General features: G+C 43.6%; 1 protein-coding gene across 1 annotated transcript in view; it reads left to right on the top strand.

The window, feature by feature from the left end:
- Window positions 1-18,871, top strand: part of Ano5 (anoctamin 5) — a 54,763-nt gene that overhangs the window by 23,443 nt on the left and 12,449 nt on the right. Inside the window, exons 6-15 of the mRNA XM_051174242.1 lie at window positions 1,891-2,004; window positions 4,083-4,198; window positions 7,564-7,698; window positions 8,394-8,499; window positions 8,596-8,656; window positions 11,163-11,314; window positions 13,582-13,656; window positions 15,530-15,752; window positions 17,281-17,450; window positions 18,384-18,481. Of these exons, the coding sequence (XP_051030199.1) occupies window positions 1,891-2,004; window positions 4,083-4,198; window positions 7,564-7,698; window positions 8,394-8,499; window positions 8,596-8,656; window positions 11,163-11,314; window positions 13,582-13,656; window positions 15,530-15,752; window positions 17,281-17,450; window positions 18,384-18,481 (1,250 nt within the window). The remainder of the gene's footprint in view (window positions 1-1,890; window positions 2,005-4,082; window positions 4,199-7,563; window positions 7,699-8,393; window positions 8,500-8,595; window positions 8,657-11,162; window positions 11,315-13,581; window positions 13,657-15,529; window positions 15,753-17,280; window positions 17,451-18,383; window positions 18,482-18,871) is intronic.

Below are 18,871 nucleotides of genomic sequence, written 5' to 3'. Positions count from 1 at the left end.
AAGTGTGAGCCCCCTTCCTTCTGCAGTGTAGAAGCACCGTGTTCCCTTACTTAGAAGGCTGATGTTGAAGGAGTCACTTCCTTCCTGTCCCACTCAGCATTTTAATCTATGCATGGACACAATGAATAAATGGATGTAGCATCTTCCTAAGATAGATGCTCATACTTGAAAGCATCTATCCAAACACCAGAGTAATCTGGAGATTCCCCCATGATATGTAAGTGCGCGCACACCATCGTAGCAGAAACAGGACATAATTTTTGACATGAATGAAGACTCAGCCACTGGTATGGGTGGGAAAGCTTCCACACCTCACCACCACCTTGGCTCCTAAGCACCATCTCGCAAGGTCACCGTGGTACTCTCCAGTCCTTGACATGCTCCACCGAGTTTGTCCATTGACAGTTTTCCCACACTTAAAAGAAATAGGGCTAAAACCACTGAACACTACAGTCTCCAACAGTGACAAGAGGGTCACTTAGGCTTTTGTTCAGACTTCGGTTTATCCCAAAGGACAAGTCAAGAATGTCCTCAGAAAAGAAGAGGGTGAGAATTAATTCCTTTTTTGGCACCGGTGTTTTTGGACTTATGCTGCTCATGCTTACGTTTCTCACATTGTTGAGACCGTTATACTCATTCCACATTCCTAGTTTGTCCCACAAATGGTTCGCAGAGCCATTCCACCCTTCAGAAGAAAGCACTCAATGGCTAATGCTACCTCTCTGGCCCTCACAGGAACCTGGCCACAGGCTATCCTGAGCCACAGTGCACAGGGCATTAGCTAGAGGTTTCTCTGAACCTTCTTTTTCTCTCCCCACAAGAGAACCATCAGCCCCCTGCCTTTCCTGACGGGTGTTGATCTGGCTAGATGCCCTTCCCATTGCAGTGGCCACTGTCCTCCATGACAATAAAGCCATTCTTAGCCAAGTCCAGATTTTCTTTGACAACAGTATGTATAACTTGCTACCCCCATATTGTACATCTCAGTATAAGTTAGACTAAGCTTTCCACTTTGTTAAAGCCCAAGGCCGAGTTCTTACCTTTTGCCTCATAACCACCAAGCTTATATTAACAAGAGTGAATAGTAGGTTTCCTTTAGGTGGATGACCAGATTAGATGATGAGAATCCACGGACAGTATCCAATGCAGGCAATGAGCCTTTGAGAGATGAAATGTGAGAGAAGCAGCCTAGGCAGTATCTCTAACACAGCCCACATTCAGCAAGCTGAAGAGGTAGGCATTTGCCAAGCTGCTCAAAGGCAAAGGAGAATAAGTAGGGTAGGTTAAAAAAAAAAAATACAATCACAGAAAACACCAAAGAGAAAGCTGACAGAGGTGTCTAGAACATAGTAGAAGAGACACAACCAACTTAACACGTTCAACAAGGTAACACCAGGCAAAGGCCCCACATATATCATTAGAATGACTGGCTGAAACAGCCTGGCTAGATAGCAATTTGGTCTCCAATTTCTCATAGTGAACTATTAAAAATGGTACTTGAAAGGCTGGTTCTACTAAAGAGTTGTGGCACAAGAGATTCTCAGAGGAACTTGAGACAAGAGAAGAAAATAAATGATGATTCGTGCACCCTAGCCCCCAGTGAGGCAGAAGGGTATTGTCAGAACCTGGGAACCAAACACCTGCCAATTGTATACAGCTCCCCGATCTGTGTCTTCTCACAGTCCACGAAGAGAGGCATTCTTCTGTAGCCAGAGCCTGTGTCCATTCAGGGTAGATACTGTCCACTTACGGTTTTCAAAGTGTAAAACAGCATGGAACTCTTTACCCTCAGTGTGCTGGGCCCCCACTTTTACCTCATAGTCTTAATATAGTGAGGTCCCTGCATGGAAGGATGCATGTGCTGATTTTTTCCTGGTACCCACCTGGCAGGTTTACTATATCCTGTCACGATGCCCCTTTGGAATAGAAGAGGGAAAGAAAAAGATTGGGATCGAGAGACTGCTAAACTCCAACACTTACTTATCTGCCTACCCACTCCACGATGTGAGTATCGGCGACCTCCATAACGCGGGTTCCATTTCCGCCCTCGCAGTCAGAGCTCATCTTCCTCAGGGATGGAGCCGCTCTCCAATAGCTTCCCATTCCCTCCTTCACAGAGGGAAATTTCCATATTCTCTGCTTCCAGGCTGAGGTGTGCTCTAGCAAGGCTAAAGTACACTTTTCATGCTAGCATTTCAAATGGAAAGTCTTTTTAATGATCATTTGTATATAGCACAACATTCTCTTTAGAATTCATTCCAGAAATCATATATATATATATATGTATAAAATCATATACATATATATATATTTTAAAGATTGGGTGACATATTACTCAGAAATTCCTAAAATGTCGTTTCTCATAGATTTCTTTTTATTTTATTTTTTTAATAGTAAATGCACTCATGTTTATCCACCAAATGTAGAACTGGTTTCCATCACAGGGAAAGCATTTTTGTTGGCTATTATTTTTAACACTACCTATCATGACTCCAAGTCCAGAGATCAGGGATTACCTAGAGACTAAGCAGATGTCTAGCTGAGGGTACTGAAGATACGATTATCAGATATATCTTCACTAACAACCAGAGTTCCGAAGACCTTTTTCTTTGGGATTGATGACTCATTATTGCACAAAAACACGGAGCTTTACGTGTTCCACAAAAAGCAACTCTTCCGAATGTTGAGGTCAGTTAGTCAAACCTTAAGATAGCTTGGCAGCCTGGGGCTTCGGGCTGGGGGCGGTGGTGTTTGCACTGAATGGTGAAGTACATTCAGTTTCACTGTGGCTTCACAGCAGAGAGCAGGCGGCTGGATCTCATGTCCCCTTTTCCATCGCTCTGTCCTGGCTGCAAAAGACTTTTACATGCTATATTTCCTGCAAGAAATGCATCCCTCGGCAAGGAGAAGAAGCATATTTATGTTGGAACAAATGCAAGACATTTTCCTCCATTTTGAGTGCTGCTTGTTCAACAGCGGCACTGCTGGCGTGATATTGTTTTCTGTTTTTATTTTTATTGAATATAGATTTTTTTTCCCATGCAATATATTCTGATATGGATCTCCCTCACCCAAGTCCTCCAAGACCCTCCCTGCCTCTCCTCCCATCCATGCCCACACCTTTCTGTCTGCCACTAGAGGCGATTTTCAGATTCAATTTCAGATAAGCATTGCCTCCTTCTAACTCTTGTGTGACCCTTTCCTATGAAGGAGGAGGAGCTGGCCATCCTCCTCCAAAGCCACAGTCTTCTAGAGAAGGACAGTGTGGGGAATACAGAGTCAAGATAACTGAGCATAAAAAGATGCTGTTAGACCAGTGCACAGGCCGCCAGGCATTCTTTGCTAATCTTTCTTTACGAAGGTGATTATGTTTGGAAGACTTTGGGGATTTTTGTTCATTTGCTTAGCTGCAGGACATTGATTCTTTTAACCTATTGCCCTATTGTAAATCCAACTCCTGCCGCGGTCCTGGGTGTTTTTGTTTTTTTTTTTTTTTTTTAACCTGTACATCCAGCCTTTCAGCTCAGCTTTGCTTGTTCATGGGAAGTGGGTGGCCCTGAGTTGTCTATAGGAACCGCTAGAAGTCACCATTTTTAACACCTGTTCTGAATGCAGATTCCCAAGTGCTGGGTCATCTCGTGTGTGCTTTTAGAGCGGTGATCTACACCGTCCCCAAATGCCACCCTCAGGACACTGTCTTTAAGTTTCACTTCGCAAAGGTCAAGAGTCAGTGGTGTTGCCTACAGAACAACGAAAAGCTGGATTTAGTGGGATATAAAATGTCGCACTTTGTCATAAATCTTCACTTGTGTTAAACGTGAAGCTGGACACCCACTCACACTACCCTCATGCCCACATAATTTTTTTAATGGTTTTACTAGGCCAGCTTAATAAATAAATCACTCTGTGATTTTGTTGGTTTGTTTGTCTTTGAAAACGTTAGCAAATGATTTCCTGTGAGTGGAATATGAATTAGAAATGTATCAGTAAAAGATGGCGTCAGTGTTGTCCGCTGGCCACTGACCCAGAGAGGCGCTCTCTCCATTATCTGTGACTCTTACGCTCTCCTTGACTGTGTGCAGGGCCAGTATTGGGAGCCATCAAAAACTCCTACTCACATCAATGAGAGGTATATCCTTCGCCAGAACTGGGCTCGATTTTCCTACTTTTACAAGGAGCAACCCTTAGATTTGATTCGGTAAGTTCATTCAGCACTGTGCTCGCTAAAAACCAATAACGTGATCTTTGTTCGCGGTTCTAAAGGAGACTGTTCACTGCCTCTGTTAATCACTATGCCTCCCAGCCATTCTCTTTACTATTAGTTGTTAGCTTGGGAGATGGCAGTTGTTGCCACCGTCTATGAAAGGAACGCTGTAACGTGGCTACTAAGGGTCAGTAGCCTTTAGCTAGGGCGCAAGCTAATTCCTGCCTTGTGCAAGCAGCACACGGTTGGCTGTGGCTCTGAAATGCTGTGTGGTTTGCCTTTAGCATGGACGTGATGCTTTGTTTTCCTTTGAACATGTGATGTGACTCGTCTCCATTTTAGTTTGTGTGCATAGAAGAGTTTAGAGTACAGGAGAAACCGGCCTGTGAACGTTGGTCGCAGATTTCTGGAAAGTTCTTGGTTCTCTAATCTCAGTTTTTTAAATATGCATGCAATCAATGCACAATAAATAATAGAATCAAGGAATATATGTGGGTGTTTTTAAATTATTCTTATAACGTTTTTGTGAATTTGAAATGGTTTCCAAACGAGAACTATAATAAGGGGGGGGGACCTCAGAAGCACAACAATGATTTGATTTTCAGCAAAGGTGACTAAGAAACCCTTGTGAGCAAAGGCATTGTGACAGTAAATGGAACTGGCACAGGGGGATGATCATGGACGAGATGTGTGTCTACACCATTTCCAGGGCAAAAATACAAATTTAAATTAAAACCTATCAGAGCCGAAACTACCAAAATAAAACATCTAAGGGTGCAGAAGAGAAGAATTTCTATGCCCTGAATGGGGTTCGGCCTTCTCAGATCAGACAGAACACACACTATAAGGAGTATGTTTGATTAAAGGCACAGTACAGCATGAAAAAAAAAAATGTGTACAATAAACGCATCAATGAAATACATTCATCTAAAAGTAGGAAAGACTTATGCGATAACAGATGCTTCACCATAGGAATATGATTATGGATGGCAGCAGCCATCCTATGCATAGTCACCCACAGGGAAATAGAAACTGTGTCACTGGGGGGGGGGGGGCTGTGCTCCTATGCGCAAAGTCAGAATCAGAGGTCACACAGGAAGAAGCTGTCATAGCGCCAGGCTGGCCGCCATATAAAATCCTAACACCATTGGTGGGAATGCATGGCCAAACGCTTTGTCAGCTTCTTACGACGTTAAATGTGTCCTTTCTGAGTGAACCAACAGTTCCACCCACAAGTGTTTCACTTGGGAAAATGAAGCGTCTCTCCATAGAGACATCATTTGAATATTCAAAGCAACTTAGCTGGTAATGAAGAGAGACTTGGAGCAATGAGACATCTAAGAACTGGTATCGTATGAGTAAGTGACATTTCCATCACAGAAACAAATGAATGTACATAACGCCAGGTAAGAGACTTTCAAGGACTGTGCTGAAGGACACAAGAAGACCACAGAAAGCTGCACACTCCGTGCTGCGATTAAAACCATTCTTCTGGAAAGGGTGTTAAACACAGCAAGACCAACACACATAACAACTCACAGAGACTACAGCAGCCTGCAGAGAGCCTGCACCAGGGTGCCCCAGATAAGAGCCAAGTGTTGAGAGGGGGTACAAGCCCCCATTTATAACCTAGAAGTTCTGTCCAATTGATAACTACTCAGAAAAAAAAAAAAAAAACAGTTTCCTGCAATAGTGTCATGGGATACACAAACCATACTTAAGGGCAGGCCCTATGCCCAGCAGTAGATGGCCAACGCAAAACAAGCTCTATGGTATTTGGGGAGGTTTTTTTTTTTTTAGTCTCACAATGTTTTGACAGCATTTTTTTATTGTTAATTTATTTATTTTTGCTGCACAGGCCTTTTCCTTCTGTTTTATGGTTTCTGACTTTGTTTCTATGAGTTTTCTACACACGTGAATGAGTGTGTGTCGGTGTCTGCGCTTTTTCTTTGCCTCTTTTTGTTTCTGTTCATTTTCTCTTATTCTGGTTTGCTCGTGTTAGTTTATCTTATTGTTATTTACATGCCTGTTTGTCTTCTAATGAGAGAGAAAGAAAAGGTGTGTATCTGGGTGTGTAGGGAGGTGGGGAGCATCTGGAAGAAGCTGGGGGAGGAGAATCACCATCAAAATATACGATATGGGAAAAAAAATCAATTTCCAATAAAAGAAAAGAGAAATCCAGAAAAGGGAAAACAAACAAAAAGTACTAGTTTCTCAAGATTCCCAGTTTCACCATGGATTCCTGAGAATTCTTGCTCCTGTGGAAAATATGCTCACTGTGCTTCCTACGATAGTTGCTATAAGCTTTAATACAGCAGAAGGTAAGCCAATAGACCATGTTTAAAAAAAAAATACTTAGTACTTAAATATAGTGCAGGCGTCCACCGCAATCCCAGCATGGGGTGGGGGGTTGATGTAGGGGCTTGGCTGAGAATGAAAGGCTGTCTTAAAAAGGAAAGACAGAAAAGAAAACATACTGGTGTTCTTTTGACGATCTTGGTATTGTTCAGTATTATAGAAATTGCTTTATTCTTTAGTAAAATCTCTGAGATGCAGGGTCACTCACATTTACTGTGGGGAAGTGTCAGGAGCAGGTTGCTTAGGGACTGTAACAGACAGCCATGCGGGGGGAAAGTACAAGCCAAACTGCAAACATGGTTATCAGCATTGAAAAGAAAATGCAACACACAGAGAAAGGCTTTCAAAAGCAGAAGAATTAATACGGGGCATGAGAAATCTATTTAAAATCTGCTTAAAATGGTCTCTGTGGGAGGCGACATCTATGTCCCCCTTGCTCACTCCCTGTTGCCTCCTCCAAGGGCAGACTTGGACACTGCAGGTCATTATCTGTTGCTCTGGAAGTAGTAAACTCAGGGCCATCAAATCTGTGGAAAGGCCATAGACCTGGTGGTGAGTGCTCCGAGGCAGGGAGGGCTGTTCCAGGTCTTTGAGCGTGGACTCAGCTAAACCTGGCTGTAAATAGAAGCAGTAATGTCCACTCTGTGAAGCGAGGGCCACAGCCATACCTGAACGGCGTCAGAGCACCCACGCCAGCTGGGGAAAGAAGCAAGACGATTGTTCAGGCTGGTTATGTCTGATACTTTAACTTCTTTGTTTAATAATTTATCATACGTTCGCTTAGTGTTGGAAAAACTTACTTGAAGCTTACGGAAACTTTAAAATTCATGAGTTCTCAGTATGATAATATTTAAAAACTTTAAGTCCCACCCTCATGGCTTCCTTCTTCCATGCGCTATTTCTTTTAATCTCTACAACTATAAATTTTGCCTGCCCGAATGGAGCCAGTGCACCTGGCCCGCAGTTTCCTTCCAGCCTCTGATCTTGACTCTCTTTCGCAGGAATTATTATGGAGAAAAAATCGGAATCTATTTCGTGTTTCTCGGGTATTACACAGAAATGCTGCTGATTGCGGCTCTGGTGGGCTTAGCCTGCTTCATCTATGGCTTGTTGTCAATGGAAAACAACCAAAGTAGGTGAGCACAAGAGACTGGCACCAACTGGCACTCCTGTGGTCTAAGCTTCTGCCGCCTCCTCATTTTTTCATTGACCTCTACCTGCTTCCCTGTGGGAGCAGGCAGTGTTTGCAAAGCAGAGTCACACGTAACGTTTCTCCTTGCGGAGGGCTTTCTGGAAACTGACCTTTTGTTGTTGTTAGGTTTTGATTTCATTCATTTGAACGCCATTTATTCTTTCCTTTGTTTGAGGATTTCATAATGCATGCATTGTGTTTTGAGCAAATCCTCCCCTGCCCACTCAATTCCTCCTCCATTGTCCTTGCCGATTACCCATGTTCATTTTAAAACCCAAGCCTACCTGGTGCTGCCCTCATGGGCATGCATGGAGGACTATGTGCTAGAGCATGTGCCCTCAGTCCCCCAGCACCAGCCACCAACTGTCTAGCTCTTCCGCCAGGGGTAGGACCTCATGACCCCTCATTCCCCATCCTATGTGTTGTCTGGCTCCATCCTGCTCAGGTCTTCCACATCAGACTTTTTAAAGATGTAGTCTAAGGAGTCTGTTCTGTAGGCTGCAACTTGTGCCACCGCAGAAACATTTGCTTTGTCTCCACTTTTGTTGTGGGTGGACATGCATTAAACAGTCTGCTGAGAGCTGCTTAGATTGTCCACTCCCAACGGCATTGCTTTTTTTATCTGACTTCTCTGGGTAGCAATGAAATCTGTGACCCAGACATCGGAGGTCAGATGATCATGTGTCCACTCTGCGATGAAGTGTGCGATTACTGGAGACTGAACACCACGTGCTTGCATTCAAAGGTAAGTGTGCAGTTTGGCGGGATGAGGCTGGAGCTTCCTTCCTGTGGTGACGTGTCTCCGTATTAAGTGGCTTCTGTGATGGTGTTCCTTTTACAGTTCTCCCATCTGTTTGATAATGAGTCAACCGTGTTCTTTGCGATCTTCATGGGGATCTGGGGTGAGTACAGAGCCTCCTCCAAACTAATTTCCTTTGTGTTGTAACTGTTCGTGAATTTAGCACGTTTTGCCTAATCCGTTATGTAATTTCTTTTTACCACTGGCAACAGCGCTGGAAAAAAAACTTTTCTAAGACAAGCTCTCCTAAAATGCAGGCTGCCTTGAGCTCTCAGTGTAGATGAGGGTGCCCTTGGCCCTCCTGCCTCTGCCTCCCAAATTCTGGGATTACTCCTGGGCACCATCACACAGAGCCTATGTGCTGCTGGGGATGGAGCCCAGGGACTCACGTATTCCAGGCCAGCACTCTACCATTTAGCTCTATCCCCAGCTCCTGGAACAAATACCTTCATGTATTCACACAGAAACCTTCTAAGGATATTACTTACCATGTGAATTGATGGGGAAAATTTATATTTACAACTTAAAAGCTTTACTATATACTTACATGACTCACATAAAAACTGGACTTTTATGCACCTTCTGCTCTTAGTTTTTAAACACTGGAGATGCAGTTTGACACATTGGGTGTCATCTCATTAAATAGTTTTGATTTGTACTTGTTTGATCGATCCCGAGTATTTCTGATATTTGATACTGGATCTTCTTTGTCACTGGAAGCATCTTTAAAAGATTTATTTATTTTTTTTATTGTGTGTGTGTGTGTGTGTGTGTGTGCACGCGTGCGTACACGCTGTATCGACTTTATGCCAGAAAAGGGCATCAGATCCCATTATAGATAATTGTGAGCTACTATATGGTTGCTGGCAATTGAACTCATATATTTAAGATATTTCTAAACTCATCATTTACATCTGGTCTTTACCCTTGGTCAGGAGAATCTCGGATATATAATCAAGCCATAAGCTTTTCTTTCCAACCTTGGTTGTGCTGTGTGTTTCTGTAGCTTATCTAAGATGTGCACCCATGCGTATTTATGCCAGGAACGCAGTGGTTTCATTTTACTCAAACTTGATTGTAGTTCTAAAGGTCCTACAGTGTCTGCTGAAGGGCAGATAGTCTTCTACCTGGCAGAGGTGGAAATGTGCCCATGTGCGGCCTTTATCTCAAAGCAGGTACACATGGACTCATGCCTCCAGTCACTGGTCTACCTGCTGTTTTAGAGAAATCGTCCTCAAGGCTTTAGCTTCCAAAGTTTCAGGGCTGGGTTTGTTGTGTGCTCAAACGTGTTAAATATGGTCCTTTCCCTTTTTTCTTTCTCTTCCCCCGCCCCCCGCCTCTCCACACACAGAGAGAGAGAGAGAGGGAGAAAGAGAGAGAGAGAGAGAGAGAGAGAGAGAGAGAGAGAGAGAGGACTGAACCTAGTCTCTCACACATGCTGGGCAGGAATCTATAACTACACTCTACACTTCATCCCCGAACCTCTTTTTTTTTTTTTTTTTTTTTTTTTTTTTTTTTTTTTTTTGCTTTTTGTATTGAGTCAGGAAGTTTCCCAGGCTTGTCTTGAACTTACTGGAACCAAAGCAGGCCTTGATACTTACAACCTTTCTGCTTCAGCCTCCTGATCAGCTGAGAGGGTAGGCCTGTCCACCGTGGTGTCCAGCAGAATTCTTTCTTGTACAGAAAAATATCAAGTTCTATTTAAGCTCAATCTAAAATGCACAAGCCAAGGGTCTGTATAATTTACAGAGATCCCCTTCCAAGGATATTCTAATCTTGGGATCCTTGTGGATTTATGTACCCTCAAGAAACCCAAGGAATTCATGGCTGTAGTTTGGGTTTTAGAATGTTTCTTTTCCATTTTCGTGTAATACTCTTTTGCTAGCCATTTTTCCATCACCATCTTTTGTCCCTGTCTGTGTTATCTGGTTTTCTTATTTTTTCTTCAGAATGTCAAATTTTGACATGAGAAGGGTTTAACTGTTCAGTGTGCCTAAGAGTCATGTGAATACGGTCATCAAATACTGTTTCTAAAATTTATACCAGTTAGTGTTTGGCTAATGTTAAGATGAAATATTATAACATTATTTGAATGAGGAAGCTGTGCAGATGATCTGGAAATTTACAGCTTTGCCTGCTAAGAAATCAACTTGAATTTCCATAGTGAATAATTTCTGTTATTACTTAGTGTCACATCAACAGTAGTCACTGAGAAAAACAAACAAACAAAAAACATCAAAAATGGCCAATGTTTCCAACTGAGAACATGTGAAGCATTTTGAAAACAAATGATTACAGGCAGAAGTGAAAGTTTCTTTTTTAAGATATTGTATTTTCAATCGTATGTGCACACATGCACATACATGTGCATTCTGTAGGCGTACATTGGGTACCCTGTGAGACCATATAGCATTGGATGTCCTGGAGCTGGAGTTAAAGGTGGTTGTGAACCCCCAGATGTGAATTCTGGGAGCTGAACTCAGATCCTCTGCTAGAGCAGCAAGCCCACTCAACTGCAAGCTAACCCTCCGGCACCTAAGGCTGCCGTCTTGCAACTTTTGTTTGTCCACCTACTGATGGCTCCACCCTGACGCTTTCTTCTACTGTAGTCACACTGTTTCTGGAGTTCTGGAAACAGCGACAAGCCAGGCTCGAGTATGAGTGGGATCTGGTGGACTTTGAAGAAGAACAGCAACAGCTCCAGCTTCGGCCTGAGTTCGAAGCCATGTGTAAACGGAAGAAGATGAATCCTGTGACGAAGGTACGGTAGGCATGGAATAGGTGATTGATTCTGGCATCCCTCTGCTATTGGCTGCCCTGGAATAGCCATGTTCCATCAATATACAAGTTAATCAACAAAATTCCTATTTATATGAAAAATTTCAAACACACTTCCAAATAGAAAGCTATAGTGTATACGATATATAATTATATAATATATATAATTTAAGCCATGGCTGGACCTGCTACTCAACATTGCATTTTCACCCCATAGAGAGCATTTATTCATATGTATCCACACACCCTCCTGTTACTAGATTATTTTCAAAGCCAATCCAGTGCATCAGAGAATACGGAATATGTAATGTCACTGCTAGGTGAGAAAAAGTGAAATGGAAGCTAGTGTGCATGGAAACGAGTTAATGTGTTCCCCAGTAGCTGGGTGAAGACAGTGGATTTAAGGGTGAAGATTTTATTTGATAGAATGCCTCTTTCCACGGTGCTTTCACATTGACTGTTGTGGGAGAGTCACTTCACTGGAAGTGAGAAGGGTCTACATTATTAAACTGTCTGTGTGTTCTTGACTAAGGCTTCCACTCCTTGCAACCTCCCTGTTCTCCTTTGAAAGTGGGATGTGCGCTGCCTTCCGAGGGCAGAGCGTTAGCTTCGTAGGCTGGGAGCTGCTCTGTGCCCGGAGGGAAGGAGTGTGCCCCACTGCAAGCTCCATGCCTTCTGTGGAATTCTGTCCGTTCTGGAAGGCACCATTGCGGTGCTGCTCCCGAGATTCCTTTCACAGTTCAGGCATTAGACAAAGTCTCTTAAATTTCATTGAAATATAAAAATGTGTAACAGTGTGAATGACACCTACTTAATCTGGGTGTGGTAGGAATCACTTTTTCTTGACGTTGTGATAAAATACCATTGGCAAAAGCAACCTATAGAAAAGAGAGTTTAGTTTTTGCCTGGGTTACAAAGGGGACAGCCATAAAGTCAGGAAATGCTCAGCAGCCAGGGCAGGAATCCAAGATTCACACTCATCCACACACAGGAGGGGGGGGGCACGGAGGGAGGAGGGGGTGAGGGAGAGAGAGAGCGGGGAGAGAATGTGGGGCTAGCCTGTAGATGCTCAAAGCCCTCTCACAGGGAAGTACTTCCTCCTGCAAGGCTGCACCCACTGAAGGTTCCATAACTCCCCTAAACGGTGCAACCAGCTAGAGATTAAGTGTTCAGATGCTTGAGCCTATGGGAGCCATTTCTTTCTTAAGCCAGAAGAGGTGTTGAGAAAAGACATTAGATAAAACAATGGCGCGATGTGTATCTGCTTGCTTTTTCCTGCTTTATAGTAGAAAAAGACAACCAAGGCATGGTGCCACTTGGCTTCACCAACACAAAAGATGGACTGAGTGTTTGCGTTTGGACTTTATAGCAAGAAGTGTGTCTAGATTCTCCCTGGTTCTTTCACTATGTTTAGCTCTAACAGACTCAAAATGACAAGGCAGACATTTTTTTCATTTCTAGCAATAGATTTTGGTGTTTAAGCACAACCAGAGCTCTTACATGTGGGTCTGCATCAATGGCACATGTGTGTGGGTACACACGATGGGCACTAGCACGCATACATTGGGTGCACACAGGGACAGTACAGAGGATCCCATGTGGGCACAAGTGTGCATAGCCTGCATGTCCATAGAGCTCTTAGAAGGCTTCTCAGACCAGGGGATGTCCTGTAGTTCCTGGTGCGATTTGAAGATCCATAAATGTGGAATCTTACATTTTGTATAATTCCGTGGTTTGTGTATTTCCTGACAGCTCTTCTTTACTTTATAGCAACCTTTGTAAATAAAAATCCACGCTTGACTGTAGCTCAGAGTGTCGGTGGATCCAATTAATACCTTGCATATTAAAGGTTGTAAAGACGGGGGGAGGGGGGGGGAGAGCCTGACCTGCTGAGTTTTGGGATATAACCCAGGGCCACCTTCATATGCTGTGAAGCAAGCAGCGAACATTCCAGATGAAATGAAATTGTGCCTCAGCACACATCAGTGCTGCGGTTTGGACATTGTCTCTGTCAGACCCTGGAGGCCGCTGTCACCCAGCACTTAGGAAGCAGGTCGTGTTAATCATGTCTCCCAGTTCATGTGGAATGTCACTTTGGGATCTGATGGTCTCAAGGGAAGGGAAGGAGAGACTTTGCAGGGGCTGTGTAATGAGAGCCATTGTGAGGGGCACTCCTTGAACGTTCTACTCTCATTTGGGTTCCCAACGCTGAGGGTGAAGTGTGACTTCGTTATTTCTGCAATGTTACAGGAGATGGAGCCATACATGCCTCTGTGCCATCGCATCCCATGGTACTTTGTGTCAGGGGCCACAGTGACCTTTGGGGTAAGCGCCATGTTGGAACCTTTTACCATCTCTTTAGAACACAGTCCTCTATGAACCACAGTATCCCCACAACGCCGTCTGTGTCAGCTCTTGGATCATTCCTGCCACGCCCCATTCTTCCTTCGTTGACGACACCTCCTGTACAAAGCATGCCATAATTCACATAGATTTCCCCCCAAAGTGAAATTTGCAAAAAGATGTAGGGAGGAGAGAGTCCAGATTTCACAGCCTGTCCCTATCTGTCTCCCTGACTGCCACTTTGAAGCCAAACAAGAGTGTCATATTCATCTTCATTGCAGTCTCTGGTTAATGTTATCAACGTCATCATTTCTTTAAAGTATCTATGCATGTGACCAAGATTTAAACATCTTTCTTCTTGTTGAAATAAACAGAGTCAACCCTGAGGAAGACAAATCTCTTGGAGGGAGTTGGTTTTTCACAATATCTGTAGCTAATGCCTTCATTGCCACCATGAGTTTTTTCCATGCCTTCCTTTCTAATTTGTGTACTTGCCACAGTTAGCTTTTGATTTGGGGAAGAGTGGTGAGGGTGTTAGCCTCTCAGAGAATGGCACGTTGAGGTGTAAACACATTAACTAGTTTAGATTGTAGTTTAACTTCTCCAGTGTGTGTGCGCGCGCGCGCGCGTGTGTGTGTGTGTGTGTGTGTGTGTGTGTGCTCTGTACAATTTTAACAGTTCCTATTAAGACATTTTTTATATCTTGAAAGAGTTAGTTGGGATATGTTTTCTTAGCTTGCATAACCACTTTTAAAAGAAAAATAATGAATAAAAGGGAAACAAATAGCTGCCTTAGGATAAGTTCTGAGAAGTGAGCTTGGAAGCACAGTCCCAGAATTGTTCTTCTGTTTTCATTCTCTACTTCTAATTCAATGTGCTCTGCTTCCCCGGCTTTAGAGTAAAGTTTCCCAGTCATTGAACTGATACAGAGACACAGCGCTTTGCAATATACAATGTATACAAAATTGATGTGGGGACTTTATAACTAAAGCCTAGATCATGTTCTGGCAATTTTTTCCCAAAGGGGGATCAATTCATAGTTACATAGTCTCTGGTTCAGGATTATTTTTTATTTTCTTTAGAAAATCTATATTGATAGAGATAACCTAGATAGATAGGTAGGTAGATAGATAGATAGATGGATGGATAGGTGATAGATAGATAGATAGATAGATATGAAGGGTTCATAAGTGATAGATAGACATACAGGCAGGAAGGCAGATAAACAAACATAAGATAAATGACAGATAATAAACTTATCTCAAGAGCCACATCAAAACATACCGCGCCAGCGATAAGATTCAGAAGGGCTGTCATTTGTAAATACTGAGAATATAAATCACAAAGTTGAATGTAGTGGCCCCCTCTCACACTGCAATGATGAAATAACTGGCAAGAGACAACCAAGGGAAAAGGGGTTCAGTCTGGCCCCCAGTTCAAGGGCACGGCCCACCATGGCAGAGACTGCATGGCAATGAGAGCCTGAGGCAGCTGGACACAGTGCATTCAGAGTCACAACATAAAGAGAGACAAACACCAGTGCCCAGCTCCCTTTCCGCTTTTTACCTTTACTCCCCGGGGAAGAAGGGTCTCCTGCCCCAATGAACATACTCTAGGTAACTCACCCCTGGCCAGGTGACAATGCCAGCCATCACAGTGGGTAGTGGCTTTTCCTCTATTTCTTGTTTAACCCATAGCCACCAGATGATTTCTCTCTAAGCCTTCTTGCTACCCTGCGGTAGCTTATCTGCTGCCTCCGTGGTAAGAGGGGTTGCTTTGCCTAAGCAGCTGCTGAGCTATATCACCGAATGGGCAAACAAACAGCACATCCTGTGGCTCTCGGTTTTCCCCTCAGATGGCTCTCCTCCTCAGCAGCATGGTGTCCATCATCGTGTACCGCCTGTCAGTCTTTGCCACGTTTGCCAGCTTCATGGAGAGTGAAGCCACCCTACAGAATGTGAAGAGCTTCTTCACACCCCAGATGGCCACCAATCTCTCCGGATCATGCCTGAACTGCATTGTCATCTTGATCTTGAATTTTTTTTATGAGAAGATATCTGCCTGGATTACAAAAATGGGTAAGCTGGCCAAGTTATGAGGGCGAGGGGAACAAAAGTTTCGGTCAACATCCATCTTTGGACCCTCCTCACTGGGAACCAGCGTCTGTAGAGCACAATTTTCAGGCTGCCTTGTTCTCTGAGTAGATTCACACCAGGGTTGGTTTTTTTTTTGTTGTTGTTGTTTGTTTGTTTGTTTGTTTTTAACAATTTCTGAATATCCACACTCAGGCATTTCACGGTGGAGAGAAAAATAAAGAGGGTTCAGGACTCCTTGGGCCATTTTGAGGACCCTTAGCTCAGCATTCCTGGAGTTGTAAAACCATGCAATGATCTGGCCTTACATGATTTGTTTCTGAAGGTTTTTGCTACTGGAAATCAGTCTGAAATAGAAGAGAGCAATAAAAACAAACAGGGCACAGTCCCTCCTGAGCGCAGTGTCTAGGTGGCATCTGTTACAACCTAGACTACCTTCTTGCTAAAGTTTCCAAATTTCTCCTGAAGTAGGGAGCGGTGGGTTCATGGGTAAAGCAAGGACTTGAGCAAGGAATACTGCGAAGAGCATGTGCGCTTCTGTTGCTCTCTTGGACATGTTAGAGATAGACAAGGCTAGCCCCCTTAGCTAGCAGTGAACGACATCCCTCCCCATGGCTCCACACAAAGGCAAGCACTGGCTGGAAGCAGCTCTTGCATCATCTGTAATTTCTGAGTTGTCAGTCAAATCTACTTTTCCTCTGGGCAAGAGCAAGTGAATCACAGCAGATAGGGTGCTAAGAAAGACACCACCAAACTTTTCCTCAGTGGAAACTACCCCTAAGCTCCTCTCACACATGTTTTTAATAAGTTCAACTGAGCATCGCTAAAATGGAAGTTGTTTGTGTCCTTAGAATATCTTGTTCTACTCCTGAGTGTCACGGGCATGTCTAGGTCAGCTGTTCTACTAGAAAATTGCCCCCTTGTGAAAGAAAGTGTGTTCCCTTATCCTCACAATTCTCTAACAGGCTTTGGGGAGAAGTTATTACTTCCCTATGTTTACAATTTGTTAAATTACAAACCATGACTGCATTTTCATTAAGGAAAGAGAAGGCACACGTATTTTCTCTGCCAGCGTTTGCACGTGCAGTTTAGTTCGGGAGAGGGAAAGTACCATGGAGTTAGAAACCTTCTCAGCCCTTGACACAAGCTTTCCTTGTTTAAACCAGCTTGACCGCAGGCAGAGTAGAGAAAAGCAAGATGGGATTGTCATAGTGTCTCGCAGTGAGGGGCTCTTCCCATCTTGTAGATGGGAACCCCACATTCAGACTCTCTTGCACATAGAGAAATCCCCACCCTTGAAATGTAGCGACTGTCTCCTAGACTCTGCCCGCCATGGTATCAACACAACACCACCAACAGGAAGCCAGCACAAACACACAGCTCCTCAACATTGGTCACCTGAGCTCAGACCAAGAAGCATGTTCACACACTTTGAAACTGCATGCCTAGATAGCCACTTGTAAGTACAGTGTTCGGGGACGGAGCATTTATCCTTGGTGGTTTCTATTGGCAGAAATCCCCCGAACTTACCAGGAGTACGAGAGCAGTCTCACTCTGAAGATGTTTCTCTTCCAGTTTGTGAATTATTACTCAGCTTGCTTTTACGTGGCCTTCTTTAAGGGGAAGTTTGTGGGCTACCCTGGGAAGTACACATACATGTTTAACTTATGGAGAAGTGAAGAGGTAAGGACGTTCTCAGATAATTAAGACCCGCTTTTCTCCCTAGCACTAACTCAGAAATTGTCAAGATGTGTAAGTCCAGACATTGGCCCCACCCTCTGAGCAGTCTTCTCGTTAGATTTCTTTTCAGTTTCGGATGAGCAAGAATTTATACGGGGCCTGCCTTGCTTTGTTTCCCATGGCTGTGATAAACCACACTGGCAAATGCAACGTATGGGTGAAAGGGTTCAAGGCAATGGTGCATCGTGGCAGGAAAGTCGAGGCAGCAGAAACTGGTTACATGGCGTCCAGTCAGGAATCAGAGGGCAATGAAAGCCTGTGGCTGCTCAACCGCCTTTGGCCCCTGACACAGTCCAGGGTCCCATCTAGAGAATGACAACCCCAACAGTGGGCAGGTTTGCCCACCTCAATTACTCTAATAGAAATGGTCTTCCAAACAAACACCTGTCCGCAGACTCGTTACCCAAATGATTCTACTCTATTCTAACAGGGTGACAATTGACACTAACCATTGAAGAGCCTGCGGCCTGGCAGTGAACACAGAGTAAGGGGAGCAGAGCTTTTGTTCTTGAAGGTGTCCTGCCAAGTGTCAAGAGTCAAGAAAGGGCTCCTCTGTTAGACATGACCAATGGTTTTCAAAACCGATCACACAGAAAGTATACCATCTTTTAGTCGTAGCCCAGACCTCAGGGTTCATAATTTTCTAAGACTCAGAGGTCTGTATTTCCAACGCAGTCCACAAACGGTGTGATGCAGCTACCCTGTTACTAGTCCTCGGTCTGTGGGACTGAATGGCTCCCAAAACCCATCATTGCCCCTCCCGACCCTATTGTAACCCTTACTATATATATCTTTTTGAGTTTCTCATATTCTAGATGTTGCAAAATTCTGTTTCTCTCCTCTATCTCTATTTTCTCCTCTCTTATTTCTGAATAGTGTGATCCTGCAGGTTGTCTGGTAGAGCTGACAACCCAGCTAACCATCATCATGATTGGGAAACAGCTTTTTGGAAACATCCATGAAGCCTGTCAACCGTATGTATGACTCACACATTGCATGTTTGATTTGAATATATATATTTACATATATATATATACATATATATATTACTGTTATTGTATCTTTGTCAAAAAATGTCTAGGCAAACAGGAACAATTTATGTTTAATGAACAGGGCAGAATGCTTCTGGTAATACAGGCTTTTGTTATACTTATTTAATGGCCATCCAAGATTTTCTTCCAGGCCAGACAGTGTTGCACACCTTTAATCATAGAACTTGGAAGGCAGAGACACAGACAGATCCCTGAGTTCAAGGGCAGCCTAGTCTACAAAGTGAGTTCCATGATAGCCCTACTACACAGGGAAACCTTATCTCAAAAACAAACAACAAAGCTTTTCTTCTTTAGTTTTATTTTCAAATGATG

The sequence above is a fragment of the Phodopus roborovskii genome, unplaced genomic scaffold, assembly GCF_943737965.1.
Source record: "Phodopus roborovskii unplaced genomic scaffold, PHOROB, whole genome shotgun sequence".
In the NCBI taxonomy this organism is placed as follows: domain Eukaryota; kingdom Metazoa; phylum Chordata; class Mammalia; order Rodentia; family Cricetidae; genus Phodopus; species Phodopus roborovskii.
This window is presented reverse-complemented; position numbering and strand designations above follow the sequence as displayed.